Raw genomic sequence first — 20,835 nt, forward strand, 5'->3', positions numbered from 1 at the left:
CCTTGTTCCTGCTCATATGAAAAAGAAGAGAACAAAAGAAAATATGGAATCCTCTATGTCACAGTATAGAGATTCCTTATGTAAGTATAAGAAGAGAAGAGTGGCAAAAGAAAAAGATAAGAATCTAAATACAGGGGAGAGGAATGGGTTTGAATTCTTGAGTGAAAGAGGGATGTTATTAGATAAATAAATAAACAGAAAGGGATGAGAGATTAGAAAATTCGAAAATAATTGAAAAGCTTAATTGAAAAGAAAAGAAAAATATTTTTGTTTTTATTCTTTTTTTAATTTAAAATTAGTTAGAATTCGAAAATTTTAAAAAGAAATTTTAAAAAAGAGGAAGGTGATTTTCGAAAATTAGAGAGAGAATTAGTTAGGTAGTTTTGAAAAAGATAAGAATCAAACAAAAAGTTAAGTGGTTAATTGAAAAAGATTTGAAAATCAAATTTGAAAAGATAAGAAGTTAGAAAAGATTTTGAAATTGATTTTGAAAAAGATGTGATTGAAACTTATTTTGAAAAAGATTTGAAAAAGAAATTTAAAAAGATTTGATTTTGAAACTTAAAGTTGATTACTTGACTAACAAGAAACTAAAAAGATATGATTCTAGAGTTTAAAGATTGAACCTTTCTTATTAGGCAAGTAACAAACTTAAAATTTTTGAATCAATCACATTAATTGTTAGCATTAATTTTGAAAATATGAAATACAAATAAGAAAAATATTTTGAAAATCAATTTGAAATTTTTGAAAATCATAAAATAAAAATGAAAAAGATTTAATTTTTGAAAAAGATTTGAAAAAGATGGAATTTTTAAATTTAAAATTTGACTTGACTCATAAGAAACAACTAGATTTTAAAAATTTTTGAAAAAGTCAACTCAAATTTTCGAAAATTTATGAGAGAAGAAGGGAAAGATATTTTTTATTTTTGAATTTTTAATGATGAGAGAGAAAAACATCAAAAAGACTCAAAACATGAAAATTATGAATCAAAACACACAATGCATGCAAGAACATTATGAATGTCAAGATGAACACCAAGAACACTTTGAATGTCAAGATGAACACCAAGAACTTATTTTTAAAAATTTTTAAGAAAAGAAAAAAATATGCAAGACACCAAACTTAGAAATTTTCAATAATTAGACACTAACAAATTGAAAATGCACATGAAAAACAAGAAAAGATGCAAAACAAGAAAACATGAAGATCAAACAAGAGGATTCATCAAGAACAACTTGAAGATCATGAAGAATGCATGATGAATTTTCGAAAAATGAAGAAAAGAAATAAACTTACAATTTGACACTAGACTCAAACAAGAAACATCAAATTATTTTTGATTTTATGATTTTATTAAAATTTTTTGGTATTTTTCGAAAATTAATTGGAAAAATAAAATAAGGATTTCAAAATTTTCAATAAGAATTCCAGGTATCTGCAATGTTAGTCTAAAGCTCCGGTCCAGGAATTAGACATGGGTTACTAGCCAGCCAAGCTTTCAGTGAAAGCTCCGGTCCAAAACACTAGACATGGCCAATGGCCAGCCAAGCTTCAGCATACAAATCAGGCATACAATAGCTGATACTTCATCCAACTTCATTCTATGCTGATAGGTGGAAGCCCCAGTCCAAATGAATTAGACATGGCTTTACAGCCAGCCAGGCTTCAACATGCTTCATGAAACTCTAGAATTATTTCTTAAAAATTCTGAATAAAAATCTATTTTTGAAAATATTTATTTTTATTTTTTTCGAAAGTAAGAATAATAAAAACAAAAAGCTTAAAATTAAAATAAAATTACCTAATCTGAGCAACAAGATGAACCGTCAGTTGTCCAAACTCGAACAATCCCCGGCAACGGCGCCAAAAACTTGGTGCACGAAATTGTGATTATCAACAATGGCGCTAAAGACTTGGTGCTCTCAAACGTGAATCACACTTTGTCACAACTTCGCACAACTAACCAGCAAGTGCACTGGGTCGTCCAAGTAATAAACCTTACGTGAGTAAGGGTCGATCCCACGGAGATTGTCGGCTTGAAGCAAGCTATGGTCACCTTGTAAATCTCAATCAGGCGGATTCGAATGGTTATAGAGTTTTAATAATTAAAAGATAAATAACATGTAAAATAAGGATAGAGATACTTATGTAATTCATTGGTGAGAACTTCAGATAAGCGTATAGAGATGCTTTCGTTCCTCCTGAACCTCTGCTTTCCTGCTGTCTTCATCCAATCATTCCTACTCCTTTCCATGGCAAGCTGTATGTTGGGCATCACCGTTGTCAATGGCTACATCCCGTCCTCTCTGTGAAAATGGTCAAATACGCTGTCACTGCATGGCTAATCATCTGTCGGTTCTCGATCATACTGGAATAGGATTTAATATCCTTTTGCATCTGTCACTACGCCCAGCACTCGCGAGTTTGAAGCTCATCACAGCCATCCCTTCCCAGATCCTACTCGGAATACCACAGACAAGGTTTAGACTTTTCAGATCTCAGGAATGGCCATCCATGGGTTCTAACTTATACCACGAAGACTCTAATATCTCAGACTCGGTCCCCTGTATTAGATATCTAAGAGATACTCATTCTATCTCATCTTCATGTAGAACAGAAGTGGTTGTCAGGCACGCGTTCATAGGTGAGAATGGTGATGAGCGTCACATAATCATCACATTCATCATGTTCTTGGGTGCAAATGAATATCTTAGAATAGGAATAAGCTTGAATTGAATAGAAAAACAATAGTACTTTGCATTAATTCATGAGGAACAGCAGAGTTGCACACCTTAATCTATGGTGTGTAAAAACTCTACCATTGAAAATACATAAGTGATAATGGAGTTCATTGGTCTCGGCCCCAGAGAGGAACCGGAGTAACCAAGACTTTTAATACAATAATAAAAAGTCCTATTTATACTAAACTAGTTACTAGGTTTACATAAATGAGTAAATGATGCAGAAATCCACTTTCGGGGCCCACTTGGTGTGTGCTTGGGCTGAGCATTGAGCTTTACACGTGTAGAGGCTTCTCTTGGAGTTGAACGCCAGTTTGTAACCTGTTTCTGGCGTTTAACATCAGAATAGGGTAGGAAGCTAGCGTTGAACACCAGTTTGCGTCATCTAAACTCGGACAAAGTATGGACTATTATATACTGCTGGAAAACCCTGGATGTCTACTTTCCAACGCAATTGAGAGCGCGCCATTTGGACTCCTTTAGATCCAGAAAATCCACTTTGAGTGCAGGGAGGTCAGAATCCAACAGCATCTACAGTCCTTCTTCTGCCTCTGAATCTGATTTTTGCTCAAGTTCCTCAATTTCAGCCAGAAAATACCTGAAATCACAGAAAAATACACAAACTCATAGTAAAGTCCAGAAATGTGGTTTTTAGTTAAAAACTAATAAAAATATACTAAAAACTAACTAAATCATACTAAAAACTATGTAAAAACAATGCCAAAAAGCGTATAAATTATCCGCTCATCATTGGGCCAACCTCTTGTTTTGATACGTGGTGGACTTTGAAGATCATTTACATTGCTTAATGTTGCTTCTTCGTGGGTTCACAAACTTTTTCCTTTGCTTCTCTCTTGATATTCTTCCATCTCTGCCATGACCTTGTCAATTGCTCGGTGCAAAATTCCGGCCAACTCTTCAGACTCGGATGCAAATTCATATATATTGTGTGACCGAAACACCAATTCATCAAATCTCTTACTTCTTGGCTCCAGTACAGGTTCATCTTGGCTGTTCTTGATGAGTGTATGCCTCCTCTTTGTGTTCTTGCTCCAGCATTCCAATATGTATTTCAGTGCCACGTTATCCACTCACTCAAAGCTTAGAACGCTTAGGGAATGGCGGCACAATATTCCCCTAGACTCAAACAGCAAGCAATGGCACTTTACATCTCGTGATACTGCATCATAGGTGACGACAAACTTGTTGAATGTGGAGTTGGAAACCTGCTCTATGACTTCATATGTTGTGAAACCTTGGGTAGGATGCATTGATCTTGTGATACAATTCACTTTACCTCTAAATTGAGCTTGAACTTTCCTGAACTTCTCATGGGTATAAACATGCTGAAATTGTGACTCTATTGCTGATTTTGTTGCACACGGTATCACAGTGTAAAAATCTGCAGCATCGAATTCTCTCTCTGCTTGTTCTCTGCTTGCGAGGCAATTGTCGTATTGCTTCACGAATTGTCTCAAGGAGCTATTCTGTGTGATGAACTTGTTGAAAAATGAATGCATGCTCTCGCCCCTTTGTGTGCTTCTCATCCTAGCCCAAAAGTGGTGATCCAAGTAAACCGGAATCCATATATGTCGATCCTCGTACAGCTCTGCAAACCAAACCGAATTTATAAGGTGTGGTGAACCGAAAACAGTGCATGCTTTTGGGAAAAAAAATATATAAGCATAAAAATTATTCAAATTGAAATCTCAATTACCTGAAAGCCACTTGTTGCCTCCGAGACCATACTTTGTGAGGAAATCGTTCCAGTTTCTGTCAAATTCATCTTTTGTGTACGAGTTCCAAACAACATGGCTTATCTCTTGTTCAATATCAATGTGTCCCTTGTAGCCATTTAGTTTACTTGGGATCTTCTTCATGATGTGCCAGATACACCAGTGGTGAATTGTTGTTGGCATGCATAGCTCAATTGCCCTTTTAATCGATGCGCATTGATTAGTAAGAATACCTTTTGGTGCCTTCCCTCCCATGCAACATAGCCAACAATCAAATAGCCATTTGAATGATTGAATGTCCTCATTTTTCATCAGCGCACATCCAAGAAGTGTCAACTGCCCGTGGTAATTCACATCAACAAAAGAACCTAAAACTAAATTGTACCTGCATAAATAACAAGCACACTATGGTGAACCGAAATATGTACATCCACTGAACATCAAATGTATCTTTGAAAGAACCGAATACTTGTTTGTGTTATAGGTGGGGTCAAAATGAAACCACGTCTCAAATGAAAGAACCGAATACCTGTTTTTGGTTCTTCTCTTTCATTCTAACTAGGTACTTCCCAAATTCTTTGGCATCATCTTCTTCGGAAATATTCCGTACTTCACTTGTGATGTAATTCCTTACGTCTTTTTCTATAAAACCTAGTTCATGGTGGCTACCAGCTACTGTCACAAATGATTGGTAAGTTTTGCTCGGTTTGATTTCGGCTTCCTCGTGGGCTTCAATGGTGCCACGCACGAACATGCTAAGCTCCCTGTGTTGTTTGAGCATCTCAGCCTGCTCTAGACAACAAGGATGTGAGTGATTCAAAACAACTTTGAAAATTGTCCAAAGACCAACATCCTTCATTATGTGTACATAAATTCTGGCCGGACAATTTAACCCAGCTGAAGGATTTGTCTTCAAAGTTGGAGATATTTTTTATTTCCACCTCCCCTCTCTAGAGCATACAATTAGCTTATTCTTAATCTTGTCTCTGTCCCGAGTCGTGTTCCTGATTTTGGTAGAAAAACTGGCAAGTTTGGAATAATGTTTGTAGAACTTTCTAGCTTCTTCTAGGGTCTTGAAAATCATTCCCACCTTTGGGACAAATTTTTCGTCCACAACACAGCTGGTCTGCATGGTAAACCGAAATCTTAATTATGGTGAACCAAAATCTTAATTACGGTGAAACAATTATATAGTGTTTAGGGAAGAAAATAGAACATATTGGTCTAATTTTTGTTAGACTCCTTTTTGCGTATCAAACCGAAAACATGAAAGTGATAAACAACCTCTTTAGTACTTACCGAACCGAAAAGTTACTCAAATTTACTCACAGTTACTGACACTCACAGTTACATATTATCAATTCAATTGAATTCAATTCAGATATAGATCACCTCAGTCCATTCAATTCACTTCAAATAAAATTAGCAATTTCATTCCATTAAATTTGATTCAAAATTCAATAATCCAAACCTCATCAAATTGATGCGTTTCAGAAGAATCATCAAAATTGTACTCATTCAGCTGATTTGAAGTTGATTCATTCATTGTTTCAATTCAAAAGTGCAGATCGAAGAAGAAAATAAAGAAGAAGATGAACGACGAAACTAATTGCGTTGAATCAATCAAGATCCATAATGTAGAGAAGAAAAACGCGAAAGAGGAGAACAACAATTTTAATTAGGTTTAAGAAGAACGCGAAAGAGGTTTATGTTGTATGAGAAGATTTACGTTGAGAAATGTTGATAAAGCAAAATAAGGATTCCCTTATATAGGTTATAAAAGGCGCGTGTATAACAAACAGGGGTGCAGGGGCGTGGAGTGAAAATTACATGGGTGTAGAATTTTTCCCTATTTTTTATGACTACTTTTGTCAATATATAATACAATACCTTTTATTCCCCTATTATTCATTCAAAGATTTTTTATTTTCTATATTTTTATCCACTATTTTTATTCCTGAAAATGAATTCATGTATATATACATATTCAATTGTGTCTATATTATTTTTTTCATTATTTTTCTTTAATTTATCTCTTATAAGAAGTTTTTTAAAAAATAATTTTTTAATGACAATTTCTAATTATTATTAACTTTAACTTTTTTTAATACAATTAAATAACAAATAAAATTCAACCTTTATTTAGCTAATTATTATTAGACCAATTTAAATAAATACAAAACACACATAATTAAATTTAATCTCATTTACTTCCTCTCTCTCATATTTAAAATAAACCTCCTTAAAAATCAATATATTTGATTTAAGACAAAAACAATCTAAATAAAAATAGGAAAACTTAAACCATAAAACTTAAAAAAAAAATTCAAATACTAAATCCTAAATCTTAATCTATAAATTCATGTCATTAATTTTAAGAAGTTTGGTGAGTGAAAAAATTTTTTAGAATAAAGATCAAATTCAATTTGAGTTACAAGTTAATTTTCAAAAAAATTAGAAAGTAAATCTATACAAAATTAATATAATTTATTTTTTAATTTAAAATATAATTTAAGACGGATGAATTATTAGCTATATGACATTTCTCAATTTTTAATAATATAACTAGTATATGTTCTCGTACACTGTACGGGATAATTAATAAAAATATATAATTTTTTTTATTAAAAGAGATTAAACAAAAAATATATATAATAATTATTAATATAAATATTTTACAAAATTATAATTAAAATTAAAATTTAATTATTTTTAATATTAAAATATTAAAATAATTAGTATTTGTCTTGACTGATTTGGATTAGTTGAGTGGTTATCTCAGTCGTCTACCTAAGTAAGTATTAGAGTTTTGAATCCCATCTTGTGTACATAACAACTCATTGGCTAGCAGCAGACCATTAATAAATGGAGCTTCAATCCATGAAAGATTAGTTCTCGGCCTACCGAGTTAGAAAATACAGTGAAAGAAAATAGTATTTGTCTTGAAAGTAGAACAATTTTTATTGATGATAGCATACTTATGGAGATTTGCCTTTGTTGAAATTTAACTGTGACAATTTTATTTATATCATATTCATTCAAATAATGTCAAACAATATGATCAACATTGTTACTGGTTAAAATTTTATATTTTATGACATAACTTTCAAGCTTCTAAACTTATAAACTTATGTCATTGCAAAAACTATTAGATTTATTAATATTTCTTAATAATATTACCAAAATACCGTCGTTGAGTATTAGTTTATGTAAAAAAAAAAAACTATAATAACTTTTGTTATTCAATATATAATTTATTCTATTGAAAAATGAATTATTATTTCTATATTGGTAAATATATTTTTTCTATTTTTATATCATTTTATTTGGCAATAATTGCCATTAAAAAAAAACAAATGATTACAAAATCTTATAATATGATGTACAAAATAATTTTTTATTTTAAAATTAATTCTGGTTAGTGAAAAAAATTCAAAATATTTTCTTACACAAATTTAAATTTAAAATTTGAATTCAAAATTAATTAATAACTCACATTTTTTAAAATTTTAGTTAATAGCAAAAACAAAATTAGTTAGGTGTAAAATATTCAGCATTTAAATTTCAATTATCAAAAATTGAGTTAGAAATTAATTATAACTTAATAATCGATATATATATATATATATATTAGTACACAAATAATAATATCTAACATATAATTTAATTTTTTTTAATAGAGCTAATGTAAAATTTATTAAGAATTGATTTATTGTTTAAATTTTTTTATAAACTTTGTAGTATGTGAAAATAATAATATTATTTTTTATTATTATTTAAAAAATTATTCATAATTTTTATTATGTAATTAACTTAATTAATAACCTTTATTATTGCTTTTCTACCAAAAAAAATATATTTATATTATTTGTATATTTTTTAATATTAATAAATATATATGTATTTATACTATTATATTTATTGTCTTAGATAATGGCTTAAGTTACTTATTTCGTATGTTAAATAATATAAACTATATTTTATATATTAAATTCATCATTTATCCATATTAAGAGCAAAAAAATTATGCAATAGATCATATGTTATAAAGATTAGTTGATTTACATATAAATTATTTTTAAAAAAATAAAAAAATAATTTATCACATATAATAATCTTTGATATATGTAGTGTCGTGTATATATTAGGATGATCTATTTTAATTATGTGAGTAATTATTATTATTCACTGTTTCATTAAGATAGTAAATAATATTTAAAATTAAAAAAATAATTAGAATTTTTTTAGTTTGATTATAAAATCTATTGTAAGTATACCTAACTTTTATATATACTAAATATAATCATATTTAATAGTATAGTATTTATTACCGCAATGACCCAAAATATTAACTCAAGTGAGTAAGATCAACATAGGCCTATTGTTAGGATCCTAAATCTGAATTAGATTCGTTGTCTTAAAACCCAATGCAGATAAAGTTCACGTGTCCTATCTCAAATCGGCTCAAATTAAATTTCTGTTATTAGTTAGATATAATAATAGATACTCGTGTGGGCACAACAGACCCCTTTTTTCGTCCTTCACTCCCGTTTAAAAAAAAAATAAGGAATGCCACCAAACTGGTGTGTTCATTTGTAAATATATGTGCTATTATTCTATATATTATATGGATACACAATTGAATTATTTTATATTTATTTAATTTAATTTTAGTTTTATACTCAATTTTTTTTAATTCTTTAGAATTTATAGAATTATTAAAATAAGTATCAAATATTTTAATATTTACATTTACATATTAAAATGTTAGTAAAGATATTTATTTTAAATTTTTTAGAGTATTGAGTTAGTAGGTCTTCGAAGATTTCGACTTAGAACTAATTAGTAGGGAGATATAAGCATCACCACTAAATTTCACATGATAAATTAATGGAGGGACATAATGTGTTCATCATTTACTATCTTGAAGGACCAAATTGGTACTTTATTTTTTTTTCAAGGGCTAATTAATCTGAAGTCAAAATTTTTAAGGACCTAATTGTCACTTTATTCAATTTTTTATTATTTTATATTTTTTATTTACGTACGACCGGTTCTATCGGTTCAACCAGTGATTCACCGGTTGAACTAATGACCCAGTAACCCAATAACCTGACCGATTCGATGACCGATTCAGTTCTGACAACTATGGTCGCAAGACCCCTATTCAATTATCCCCTTAACGAATGTAGATACCCACAATTATCTATGAATATCCTTTGAAAATTTTTGAAAAAAAAATAACAAAAAACTATAATATAATCAATTCAATATAATTCAACACAACTCATAATATATTCATTATAAAAATAATATTTCAAAAAAAAATATAAAAATATTTGCCAACATAATATAATATTTTAAAGCGAGACTGAGCGACAGAATGACTAACTTAAGAGCTAGAGAAAGTGAGTTAGAGAAAGAGTAGATATAAAATCACGGCTAAGGATGAGTATAGAAGAAAAAAAGAGTTTAAATTAGAGACAGAAATTAGGATATATATATATATATATATATATATATATATATATATATATATATATATATATATATATAGCTAGTCCCTTGAAGAGGGTACCTATGTCCCCATCCTAATCTATTTCACGTGGACAAGTCTCCACATGTAAAAATTTCACAGATCCCCATTTAGTCCCAAATTGCAAGTAATCAAGCGAATATCCATTTGGTTGGATTTTTTTATCATTCCAATTGCTAGCATTTGTTGGTTCGTGACGTGAAACTACTGTAGTCACTTAGTAAATTCCTAGATAACCATATTATTCTCATAAAATCACATGTATTCTTGTTATAACAATATTAATCGAAAATAAATGGTTAAACACTAAATGAGTTACATTTTTCATATATATAACAATGACTAATATCACATATTATAACTTGTGAAAATTATATTATAAGATATTCATAAGTTTGAACAACTTTAAAAAAATAAAAATATTAAAAAATTACTGGTTGATTCATAAGATTTTATTTTTATAAATTTGTCTATAGTCTATGATTAATAATGAAATTACATATATGCTATTTATCTTATATGTATTTTATTTTACTTTATAGATACTTATACTTTTTTTTGTATCAATGATGTTAGTGACTATAGAGAGATTTTTACCATTAAATAAAACTATAGACAAATTTAAAACAAAATTTATTGATATTTTTTTATAATTCATTTAATTTTTAATTAAAATTAAAATTAAATTATATATTCAATTTATATTTGTTTGTTTGAGTGAATACCCCATTCGGTCCCTGACAATTATCTCCAAAGGACAATGAGGCTCCAAAAAAAAACACCCAAACTGGTTCCTGATCTTTTTTTTGGTACTAATTAGCCCCTGTACAAAAAAAAAACAACATTAATTTTTTTTGGCACAGGGGCTAATCAGTCCCATAAAGTAAAGTTCAGGGGTCGGGTTGGGTATTTTTTTTTGTCAAGGACCTCGTTGTTTTTTGAAATAATTGTCAGGGCTGTTTTGGGTTTTTTTCTTATTTTGTTTATTATAATAATTGTTTGTAATAGATAATATATTTAAGTATTTTTGAAAGAAACAGTTTAATTTAACACAATTGAAAGATAATTATGAAATTGAATTTAAAACAAAGTGAAATATAATAAACACATTAGGAGTAAAAGTTAAATAAATAATTAAAAATAAGATTAAAAAAAAGCAACTAAAAAAAAAGTAGAAATGGGCAGAAATGACTTATATTAGTCGATAAAAAATACACTGAAAGAAAAGTTTAGTATAAATCAATGAATATAAAATATAAAAGACAAAAATCAAGATATGTTACTATTAAAAAATTTCAAGAAAAATATTATGAAGAAGAACTTATTAATAAAGTTCTAAAAAAATACTAGAAAAAATTTGAAATATTAAAAACAAAATAATAACATTATTAAAAACTATTAATCAAAATACATAAAAAAATATATAAAACAAAATCATAGAAAATTTTGACAAAATAAAAAAATTACAAAGATTATAATAGAAGTACAAAAAAAAGAAAGAAAGTATAAAGTACATTTTAATTATATATATATGTGTGAAAATTTTAAATTAAATTCATTTATTTTATTTTTTTATTCATTATTTATTAAATAATTTAATATTTATTTTGGTCAAATGAAATAATTAGTATAATTAATTATTTATACTTAATATTATTTATCTAATATTATAACTGAAACATATTGAAATATCAAGAATAAAACTAAAACTAAATATTAAGAATAAAATTAAAGAATTTATATTTACTATCTTATAATTTTTTTAGATAAAAATAGGAAATAATATATTTATAAATAAATAAAAATTATTATTAAAAATTAAATATCCAAATAAAACAAAAATAAATTATAACTTGTAAAAGCAATTTATAAGAGTTCTTATATAAATATTAAAATGTATGAACCGTGATGTCGCTAAGCTAACGTTTGGAAGAGAGGTAAAGACTGAAGACTGAAGACTAAAAGACTGAGACTGAGACTGAAATAAGTCTCAGTATTGTGTTTGGTGTAAAGTGAGAGGCAGAGACTGAAATAAGAATGAACTCTAATTTAATTTGCATAAAGAGTAAAGTTAAAATTAATTAATTGAAATGAAGGTATTTTAGATATAAAATGTTATTAAAGTTCAATTTTCATTCTAAAAAATTTCAGTCTTCTGTCTCCACTTTTTGAAAGTACTAAAATACTGAAATTTTGGGAACATAGACAGAAATTTTAATACCAGTTTTTAGGTCAACAAACATGATATTGAGTTTCAATCTCTCCATCTTTGTTCTAGTACAACACAAATACAAATCATATAATATAAACAAATGTATAAAAGTAAAAATAAAATATTCAAACTCAATTAATATAATAATAAATAAAAATTTTGTTATTTATCTACTAAATGCAGTAGTAAATATTGGACAAAATAAAATCATATTTTTATAAATATATTTACAGATAACTAAAAAATTAAAAACAAATACAGTAAACAACATATAGTTTCAATGGTAAAATATACTTAAAAAAATCACTTAAATTAAAAAAGAATGTGCATGTGATGAATTATAATAAATTTATATATGAGGAGCAAAAACAAAATAAAAAAGTTAAAAATAAAATAAAGAGAACAATTAAAAGAAGTAAAAAAAGGTAAAATAAATAATGTGTGGAATAAATAAAAAATGTATTGTAGTGGAAGATTAACATAATCAATGAATATAAAAGATAAATGAAAAAAAATTAAAATACGATCTCATTAAACAAATTTCAAGAAAAATTTTTGAAGAATCTATTAATCAACTTTTATAAAAATATTATAAAAAATTTAAAATGCATTTAAATAAAATAATTCTATTAATCAAAATACATAAAAATATAATTGATATAAAACAAAATTAAAAAATTAGCAAAATTAAGATAGAAAAAAACAAAAATAAAGAAATTACAAACATTACATCCGAAGCACAAAATAGAAAGGAAAAAGGGATAGAAAGCACATTTTAATTATACATAATTAAAATATGTTGAGTTATTAAGTTCAAGAAATTAAATTGATGACTAAAAATAATGACTAAATACAATAAATTCTGATGACTAAAAATAATAAATTAAAATAAAAAAAATTAAAAATATTATCTGAGAATATAGGAATCATAGAACATATAATATAAAAGTATATATACATTAATAACAAAATAAAATCGTAGCATATAGAATCGGAATCCTTCAATATTTTTAAATGAATTTAAATGAATTCATTTAAAAATAATAAATATTCATTTACTACAATAATTAATACCCATTTTATTTACTGGACCATATTAATAAGAGAATAATTGAAAAATATATGTGTCCAGTTTAAATAATTAATTTAAGTATCAATTAATTAATACTCGTTTTATTATATATATATATATATATATAATAAGATGATAAATTAAATTGAATGAATTAATTTATTTTCATTGCCTTATATATTATTTATTAAATTATTTAATATTTATGTGGTTTAATGAATCAAACAAAATTTTAAATAATTTATTATCTATTCTAATTAAATTAAATATTTGATTAGTTATGATTGATGTAATTTATTGAATCAAATAAAATATTAAATGATGAAATATTATTTATTCTAATAAAATCAAATCAAATATAATTATTTAGTTATAATTAATATTTATTTTATAAGGACACATTTTAAAAATATTTATTTTTAAATAATATAAAATATTTTTTTATAATGTTTCTAGTTTATCTTTTAAGGGCACAATTAGCAGAATCCATTAATCTATTCTATTATATAAAAATCGGATGTCTGCACTTAATGATGAAGCCGACGTGGCATACTTCGGAGAGTGTTTCCGGATTTAATTGTTTTAACTCATTCAATACAATTTATTGCACTGACTTAATTATATCAACTAATTGATTTGATTAGATATTTAAATATTAATATAATTAATATAATTTATTATAATTTATATTACTTAATTAATTATATTACATTAATTATAATTTGTTATATTAGTGAATTAGTCTTTTCATTTATAAAGTTTAAAATAAAATAAATAAATTGTTATTTATTCTAATTAAATTTATTTATATACTATATATGAATTAACGTTAATTTATAAAACATAGAACTTGTGGATTGTGATAAAAATGCAAATAAAAAAAATGCATATAATTATAGAAGAATTAAATCTATCTTCTTTATTTATTTTTAACCATCGTTTTAGATTTTAATTTTTTTTTTAAAACCAGTGATAGTGAAATTTTATTGATGCTAGATAAAATTATAAATTGTTGCTCTTTCAATCAAATCATACCACATACAAAAATAAATTAAATAAATTGAATTTAAATTTCTATATAAATCGAATTGAATAAATTCTATTTAGACAAATACGTAGTAAATTGAATTCATAAGGTTCGAATTATATGCAACTTCTGAATAATTATAATGTTATGGGTATTTTATATAAAAATTAATACAAAAATAATTTTAATTCTGTACAATATTTTTTTTGTATTTATGAGCTATTAAAAATGAATGAAAAAATATTGTATGAAATTTGAATTTTCTTTGTATGGGTTGTTGTATAAAATACTAATATCATTATAATTATTTATTTTGAAACAGAGTACAACCAAGATTTTACTAACAATTTTAAATAAAATATTTTTATAAAATTTTAAAATTTTTTATTATGAGCACTTTTTGTAATTATTATAAATAATTTTATAAAATTTAAAAATGGCTTAACAGATGTTATGAGTAGACCGTCTGACAAAAAAATTGATTATAAAATCGGTCGTATATGTGATTAATCGGTGAACCGTTAGAACTGGTCGGTTTTTTTAAAGGGTTTCCAGTTTGTTAATAACTCCTCCAAACGGTGCCGTTTTGACTTAAAAAAAAACTGAATCCCCAACGGCTTAAGCCCGTAACCCATTCCCACTCCCACACTCCTCTCCTCTTCTCTCTGAAATTGACTTGAAATTTTGAAATTGAAAGAAGAATCCTAGCTCCCCAAATCGCGAGCCCGCAGCCGCCGCAGCGTCAGAATGAGAGAGAGAGCGTGTTGAGATAGAAGAAGAAACTATTATAGTTAAAGCAATAGTAGAGGCTGAAGGTTAAGCGCATGAAGCAATTGACTGAGGATCATAAAAGGAGAATGCTTATAGAACGGATGCAGGGTGAAAGAGATAAATGGCTTGCTGCGATCAACACATCCTTTGGTCATATTGAAGGTATGCAACTGTTAACAAACTTTTTGGGAATTATATCAGATTAAATTAAGAAACAAAAAATTAGTGCTATATATCAAATCTTATTCTCATACCCTTTTTATTCTGTACGTCTTGAAATTCTTTAGGTGTAAACAATCACAGTTGAGGGTTGATAAATATAAATGTCTGCATGAAAGTCTTATAAACGGGGATGTAGATGCTGCAAGGCTTGGAAAAAGAATCATTCTTCCCAGTACTTTTACCAGTGGACCTAGGTATATGATGAATAATTGTAAAGATGCATTTGCAATTTGTAGATATGCAGGATATCCTAGCTATTTTATAACCATGACCTGTAACCCTGAATGAGATGAGATAAAAAGAGAAGTGACTTCCATTGGATTGAAGGCAGAAGACCGTCCTGATATATTGTGTCAAGTTTTCAAGATCAAGCTTGATGGTTTGCTTGATGACCTAAAAGAGGAAAAAATCTTTGGCAAAATTTTGGGATGTAAGTCTGTGTTTATGCAACGTTTTATTAAAATCTTATGTTGTAATGCTTTGCTCATTTGTGTTTTTCAATTTTCAGACGTTTGCACTGTAGAGTTTCAAAAGAGAGGGCTTCTGCATGCACATATCCTTTTATTCATGAGTAACGAGTTCAAGCCACAAACACCATATGATATAGACAAACATATAACAGCTGAGATTCCTGATGAAAATGAAAGGCCAAATCTACATGGAGCAGTTCAAAATTACATGGTACATGGTCCATGTGGTCCGTACAACAAGAATTCACCTTGCATGAAGAATGGATCCTGTTCAAAGTTCTATCCTAAAGAGTTTAGATAGAGAACATTCATTGATGAGGCCGGATTTCCCAAATATAGGCGTACTGATAACGGTCGAACAGTGAAGAAAATGGAATGTGTACTAGACAATAAGTTCGTTGTTCCGTATAATCTAGAATTGTTGCTCAAGTTCGGGTGCCACGTAAATATGGAATACACATGCCAAACAAGTTCTATTAAGTATCTGTTTAAGTATGTACACAAGGGTAATGACCGCGTAACAGCTACTCTATACAATGCTGGTGATCCGTCAGAAGCCACACAAGTTGTTGACGAAATTAGGAATTACTACGATTGTAGGTACATTTCGGCATGTGAGGCAGTCTGGCGTCTATTTGGATACAAAATCCAAGAGAAAGAACCATTTGTGATTAGACTTTCATTCCATTTGGAGGATGAGCAACCTGTGGTTTATGGTGAAACTTCTAATGTGAATGATATCGTCGAAAGAGCAATATTTCATAAGTCCATATTTTTGGGATGGATGGCGGCGAACATGTCATATCTCTATGCTCGAAGTCTGACTTATGCTGAGTTTCCAACCAAGTTTTTTTGGAAGGACGATTCTTCAAAGTGGTTTCCTCGAAAGAAAGGCTTCACAATTGGAAGGCTGACTCATGTACCTGCAGGTAATGATGAGTTTATATTCAATTTTGATCTTACTTATTTAATGATTTAAATTTAAAATCTTAACAGCCTGTACCGCACGTCCATTTTATTCAATTTATCTACACTAGAAAATAAATGTTCAAATAACTTTCAACAGTTATAATCTGTAGATTATACAATTTTTTATTTTTCTATATTTTTTAGGAAAATTATTCTTATGCGGATGTGTAGCTACATAATAATTAAAATAGTGTAGCTTAATCCATTTAACAACTTAAAAGTGGGATTTTAACCAAGTTTTTTGCAGCAAATACTGAAGAATATTACCAACGACTTCTCTTGAATACTCAAAGAGGATGTATGAGTTTTCGAGATATAAGAACAGTAGGAGGAACAATTTATGCTATGTATAGAGATGCATGCTTCGCCCTTGGACTCTTGCAAGATGACAAAGAATTCATGGGCCTCAGGATTATATGTTAGGAGGTTATTTATCATTCTATTAACATCCAACAATATCTCAAGACCAGAACATGTCTGGGATAGATGTTGGCATGAACTCTCAGATGATATTTTGTATCGACAGAGAGCCGTGATGAACATGAGGGGTGAGTTTTTAGTAATTACAATGATAAAAGTTCTTCCTTATTGATCATTTTTAGTTTGATTGAATTTTTACAGTATCGTATAATATGCAGATTTAACAATGTCAGATGATGAGATTAAACAGTTGTGCTTAATGGATATAGACAAGATCTTACATTTCTATGGTAAAACCTTGAAAGACTATCCTCCTATGCCTTTAGCAACTGAAGTTGATAGTTCTTTGTTAACCGAAAGGGTTATTAGGGAAGAGCTAAACTTTAACAGGGATGATTTAAAGAAAAATACCTCAGACATGTTAGCCATCGCAACACTTGAGCAGAGATATGCATTCGATAAAATTGTTACAGCTATCTATTGTGATGAAGGGGTTTTTTTTTCTTTGTGTATGGTCATGGGGATACTGAAAAAATATTTCTCTGGAACCTTATGTCTGCTAAGATTCGCTCAAGGGGTGATATAGTGTTAAACGTTGCTTCGAGTGGTATTGCATCTTTACTTCTTTCCAATGGAAGAACTGCACACTCAAGGTTCAAAATACTGTTGAATATAACTGAGAATTCTGTATGTAACATCAAACCTGATTTCTCTCAAGCAATGTTGCTGTTGAAAGCCAAACTTATAATTTGGGATGAGGCTCCAATAGTTAGTAGGTACTGCTATGAAGCGCTTGATAATGCTTGGGTGACATGAGGTGTTCTCCAACATATAGCAAAGATTTGCCCTTTGGAGGAAAAGTGGTTGTACTAGGTGGAGACTTTAGACAAATTCTTCCTGTCATTCTACGAGGATTGAGACAAGATATCGTTCATTCAACCGTGAATTCGTCTTACCTTTGGAAGTTTTGTCAGGTGCTCAAACTAACAAAAAATATGAGACTCTCTGTAGGGACGACTGCTTCAGATTAAGATGAGACAGAGCAATTTAGTGAGTGGTTATTGAAAGTTGGTGATGGTCTAATAGGTGACAATATGGATGGTGAATTTGAGATATGTCTTTCAGGAGATATTGTTATTCCTTCTTCGGACCAAGCATTTGATGAGTTGGTTCATTTTTCTTATCCAAATATTTTGAAAAATATGTCCGCAAAGGATTTTTTCAAAGCAAGAACTATACTGGCTCCCACACTAGACATCGTTGAAGCGGTCAACAACCATCCGATGGCTATCATTCCTGGAGGGGAAAATTATATCTTAGTTCGGATTCCATTTGTATGGATGAAGGGAATATGGAGAGTCAACTAGATCTCTATGGTCCTGAATTACTAAATAGCATAAATTGCTCTGTTTTGCCTCCACATAAATTAATACTCAAGGTTGGTGTTCCGGTGATGTTACTGAGGAATATTGACTAATCCAGTGGTCTTTGTAATGGTATAAGGCTACAAGTTAGGAAGCTTGGAAATCATGTCATAGAATGTGAAGTTTTAACGGGTAACAATGTTAGTCATATTGCTTTGATTCCAAGAATGAATATGGTACCAACAAATGAAACCGTCCCAGTTAGATTCCAACGAAGACAGTTTCCCATAATAGTATCGTTTGCCATGACAATTAATAAGTCTCAGGGACAAACTTTATCTCATGTTGGATTGTACTTGCCCAAACCAGTTTTTACACATGGCCAACTATATGTGGCACTTTCAGGAGTTAAGACTAAGAGATATTTAAAAGTTTTACTTATGAATCACGTAGGAATGTCTGCAAATTCAACCATCAATGTTGTTTATAGAGAAGTCTTTGAAAAAATAGTATTCTAATGTAAATATTTTAATTTTATTTTAAATTCTGTATCAGTGTATATTTATTTTACCTTAAAAAATATAAAATAATTATTATTCACTTTTTTTAAGTTAAACTTTGATTTTGATAATAATTTTATAAATTTCTTAAAATAATAATTATTTTGTACTTTTGTTTTAAATATCGAAGCATATAATTTTTTTTTACTTTTATAAATTTTTTCGTGCTGAGCACGGGGTCATACACTAGTAAAAATATTATAATTAATTAATACAAATAATTAATATACTTGATTTGGTTCAATAAATTAAAAAAAATAAATGTGAAAGGAAGAGATAAAAAAAAGTGAATAAATAAAAATGTGTAGCTATCAAAAGATAATAAAAAAAGTTTTTTTTATTTTTTTTATTTATTAATTATTAATTTATTATAATTAATTTCACACCATTTATTATGTGTCATTCATCTTACAAATTAATACAATCAATTAGTTTAATTATAAATAATTAATTATAATTGATAAAACTCATTTCATTATACTTTTTAAAAAAATAATTAAAAAGACACGTTTTAATTTTCTGTTAAAGTAAAATAAAATAAAATACATAAATTGAATAGATATAAATCTAAAAATTATAAAATTTTATTAACAATTCAAATAAATTAGTACCATAAAACTAAATTCAATGTCTGTTTAAAATAATTACTAACATTCTAATCTTATAATTATAATAATTTAAATAAAATAATACCCTATAACTTATTTTTTTTATTTATTTTAAGTAATTACTAATATTTTATTGTTTAATTTTTTTTGTCTTATTTATCATTCATGCTTTCGATCAAATACATTAATAAACAAATAAACTAAATTAACTACCTCAATTATACTTTGACTATTCAACAATTCAACATAATCTTTTCAATTTGCGATTAACTACTAACCATAGAAAATAGAAAATTTAGAGTAATTTAGTATTATGAACATTAATTATGTGTTGTAAAATAACCTAAAATCATAATGTAATTTATTTTTAAAGAAATAATCAAGCATTATTGTTAATTATGAAATAACCTAAAATTATAATGCATTTTATTTTAAAGAAACAATCAACCATTAACATTAATAAATAGAAACTATCGTCAAAATGCTTTGATTAAAAATATGAGGGGTTAATTATTATTCATTATTAATAATATATCGATTATATCAAAAAATAAAAATATAATTATCCACATTTACATTATTAGAAGAATTAGCATCATAAGTAGAATTTTATCAAAAAAAAAGTAAAATTGCATATATATATATATATATATATATATATATATATATATAGTGAATTAAAAAATAAAAATTGTTAAGTAATTAAGATTATTTTTGAAATAAATAGTAAAAAAATAAATGTTATAAACTATATTCTTTCAAAAAGTAATCCTTATAGAAATAAATGTTAAGTAGGACAAATTCTAAAAAAATATATTAAATTATAACTGAATTTTATATATTTTATTTTAAACATAATACAAAAATTTAATTTAAATTTATTTTTTTAAATTTCAACCTCTCTCCTAAATACAACCTTTTAGATGTTATAGTAAGGTAAATCAAGTATAAAAATATGGGGCATTTTCACCTACAAATTCAAAGGAGATTCTCGCTAGATTTATGGATGCTTTACACATTATGCAGAAAAAGAAATCAAATGATAACATCTATATCATCGTATACATTGGCGGATGAAATTAATTAATATTATTACAATTTTCATAGTAAAATCTTTAATT

At 27.5% G+C, this 20,835-nt stretch overlaps 1 protein-coding gene across 1 annotated transcript; it reads left to right on the top strand.

Moving 5' to 3' along the window:
• The first annotated feature begins 15,154 nt into the window (after positions 1-15,154).
• LOC112785859 (uncharacterized) lies at positions 15,155-19,064 on the top strand. Its single transcript, XM_025829282.1, has 8 exons — positions 15,155-15,273; positions 15,389-15,517; positions 15,626-15,753; positions 15,832-16,004; positions 16,095-16,722; positions 17,401-17,675; positions 17,747-17,958; positions 18,665-19,064. The coding sequence occupies exons 1-8, from the start codon at positions 15,155-15,157 to the stop codon at positions 19,062-19,064; spliced, it is 2,064 nt and encodes a 687-aa protein (XP_025685067.1).
• Positions 19,065-20,835: the final 1,771 nt, after the last annotated feature.

This window comes from Arachis hypogaea, chromosome 20 (assembly GCF_003086295.3).
Source record: "Arachis hypogaea cultivar Tifrunner chromosome 20, arahy.Tifrunner.gnm2.J5K5, whole genome shotgun sequence".
NCBI lineage: Eukaryota > Viridiplantae > Streptophyta > Magnoliopsida > Fabales > Fabaceae > Arachis > Arachis hypogaea.

Coding starts and splice junctions, on each gene's coding strand:
- LOC112785859 (XM_025829282.1), top strand. CDS start 15,155: ATGAAGCAATTGACTGAGGATCATAAAAGGAGAATGCTTATAGAACGG. Junction 15,274..15,388: donor CATATTGAAGGTATGCAACT/GTTAACAAACTT, acceptor GAAATTCTTTAG/GTGTAAACAATCACAGTTGA. Junction 17,676..17,746: donor CTATCTATTGTGATGAAGGG/GTTTTTTTTTCT, acceptor ATGTCTGCTAAG/ATTCGCTCAAGGGGTGATAT.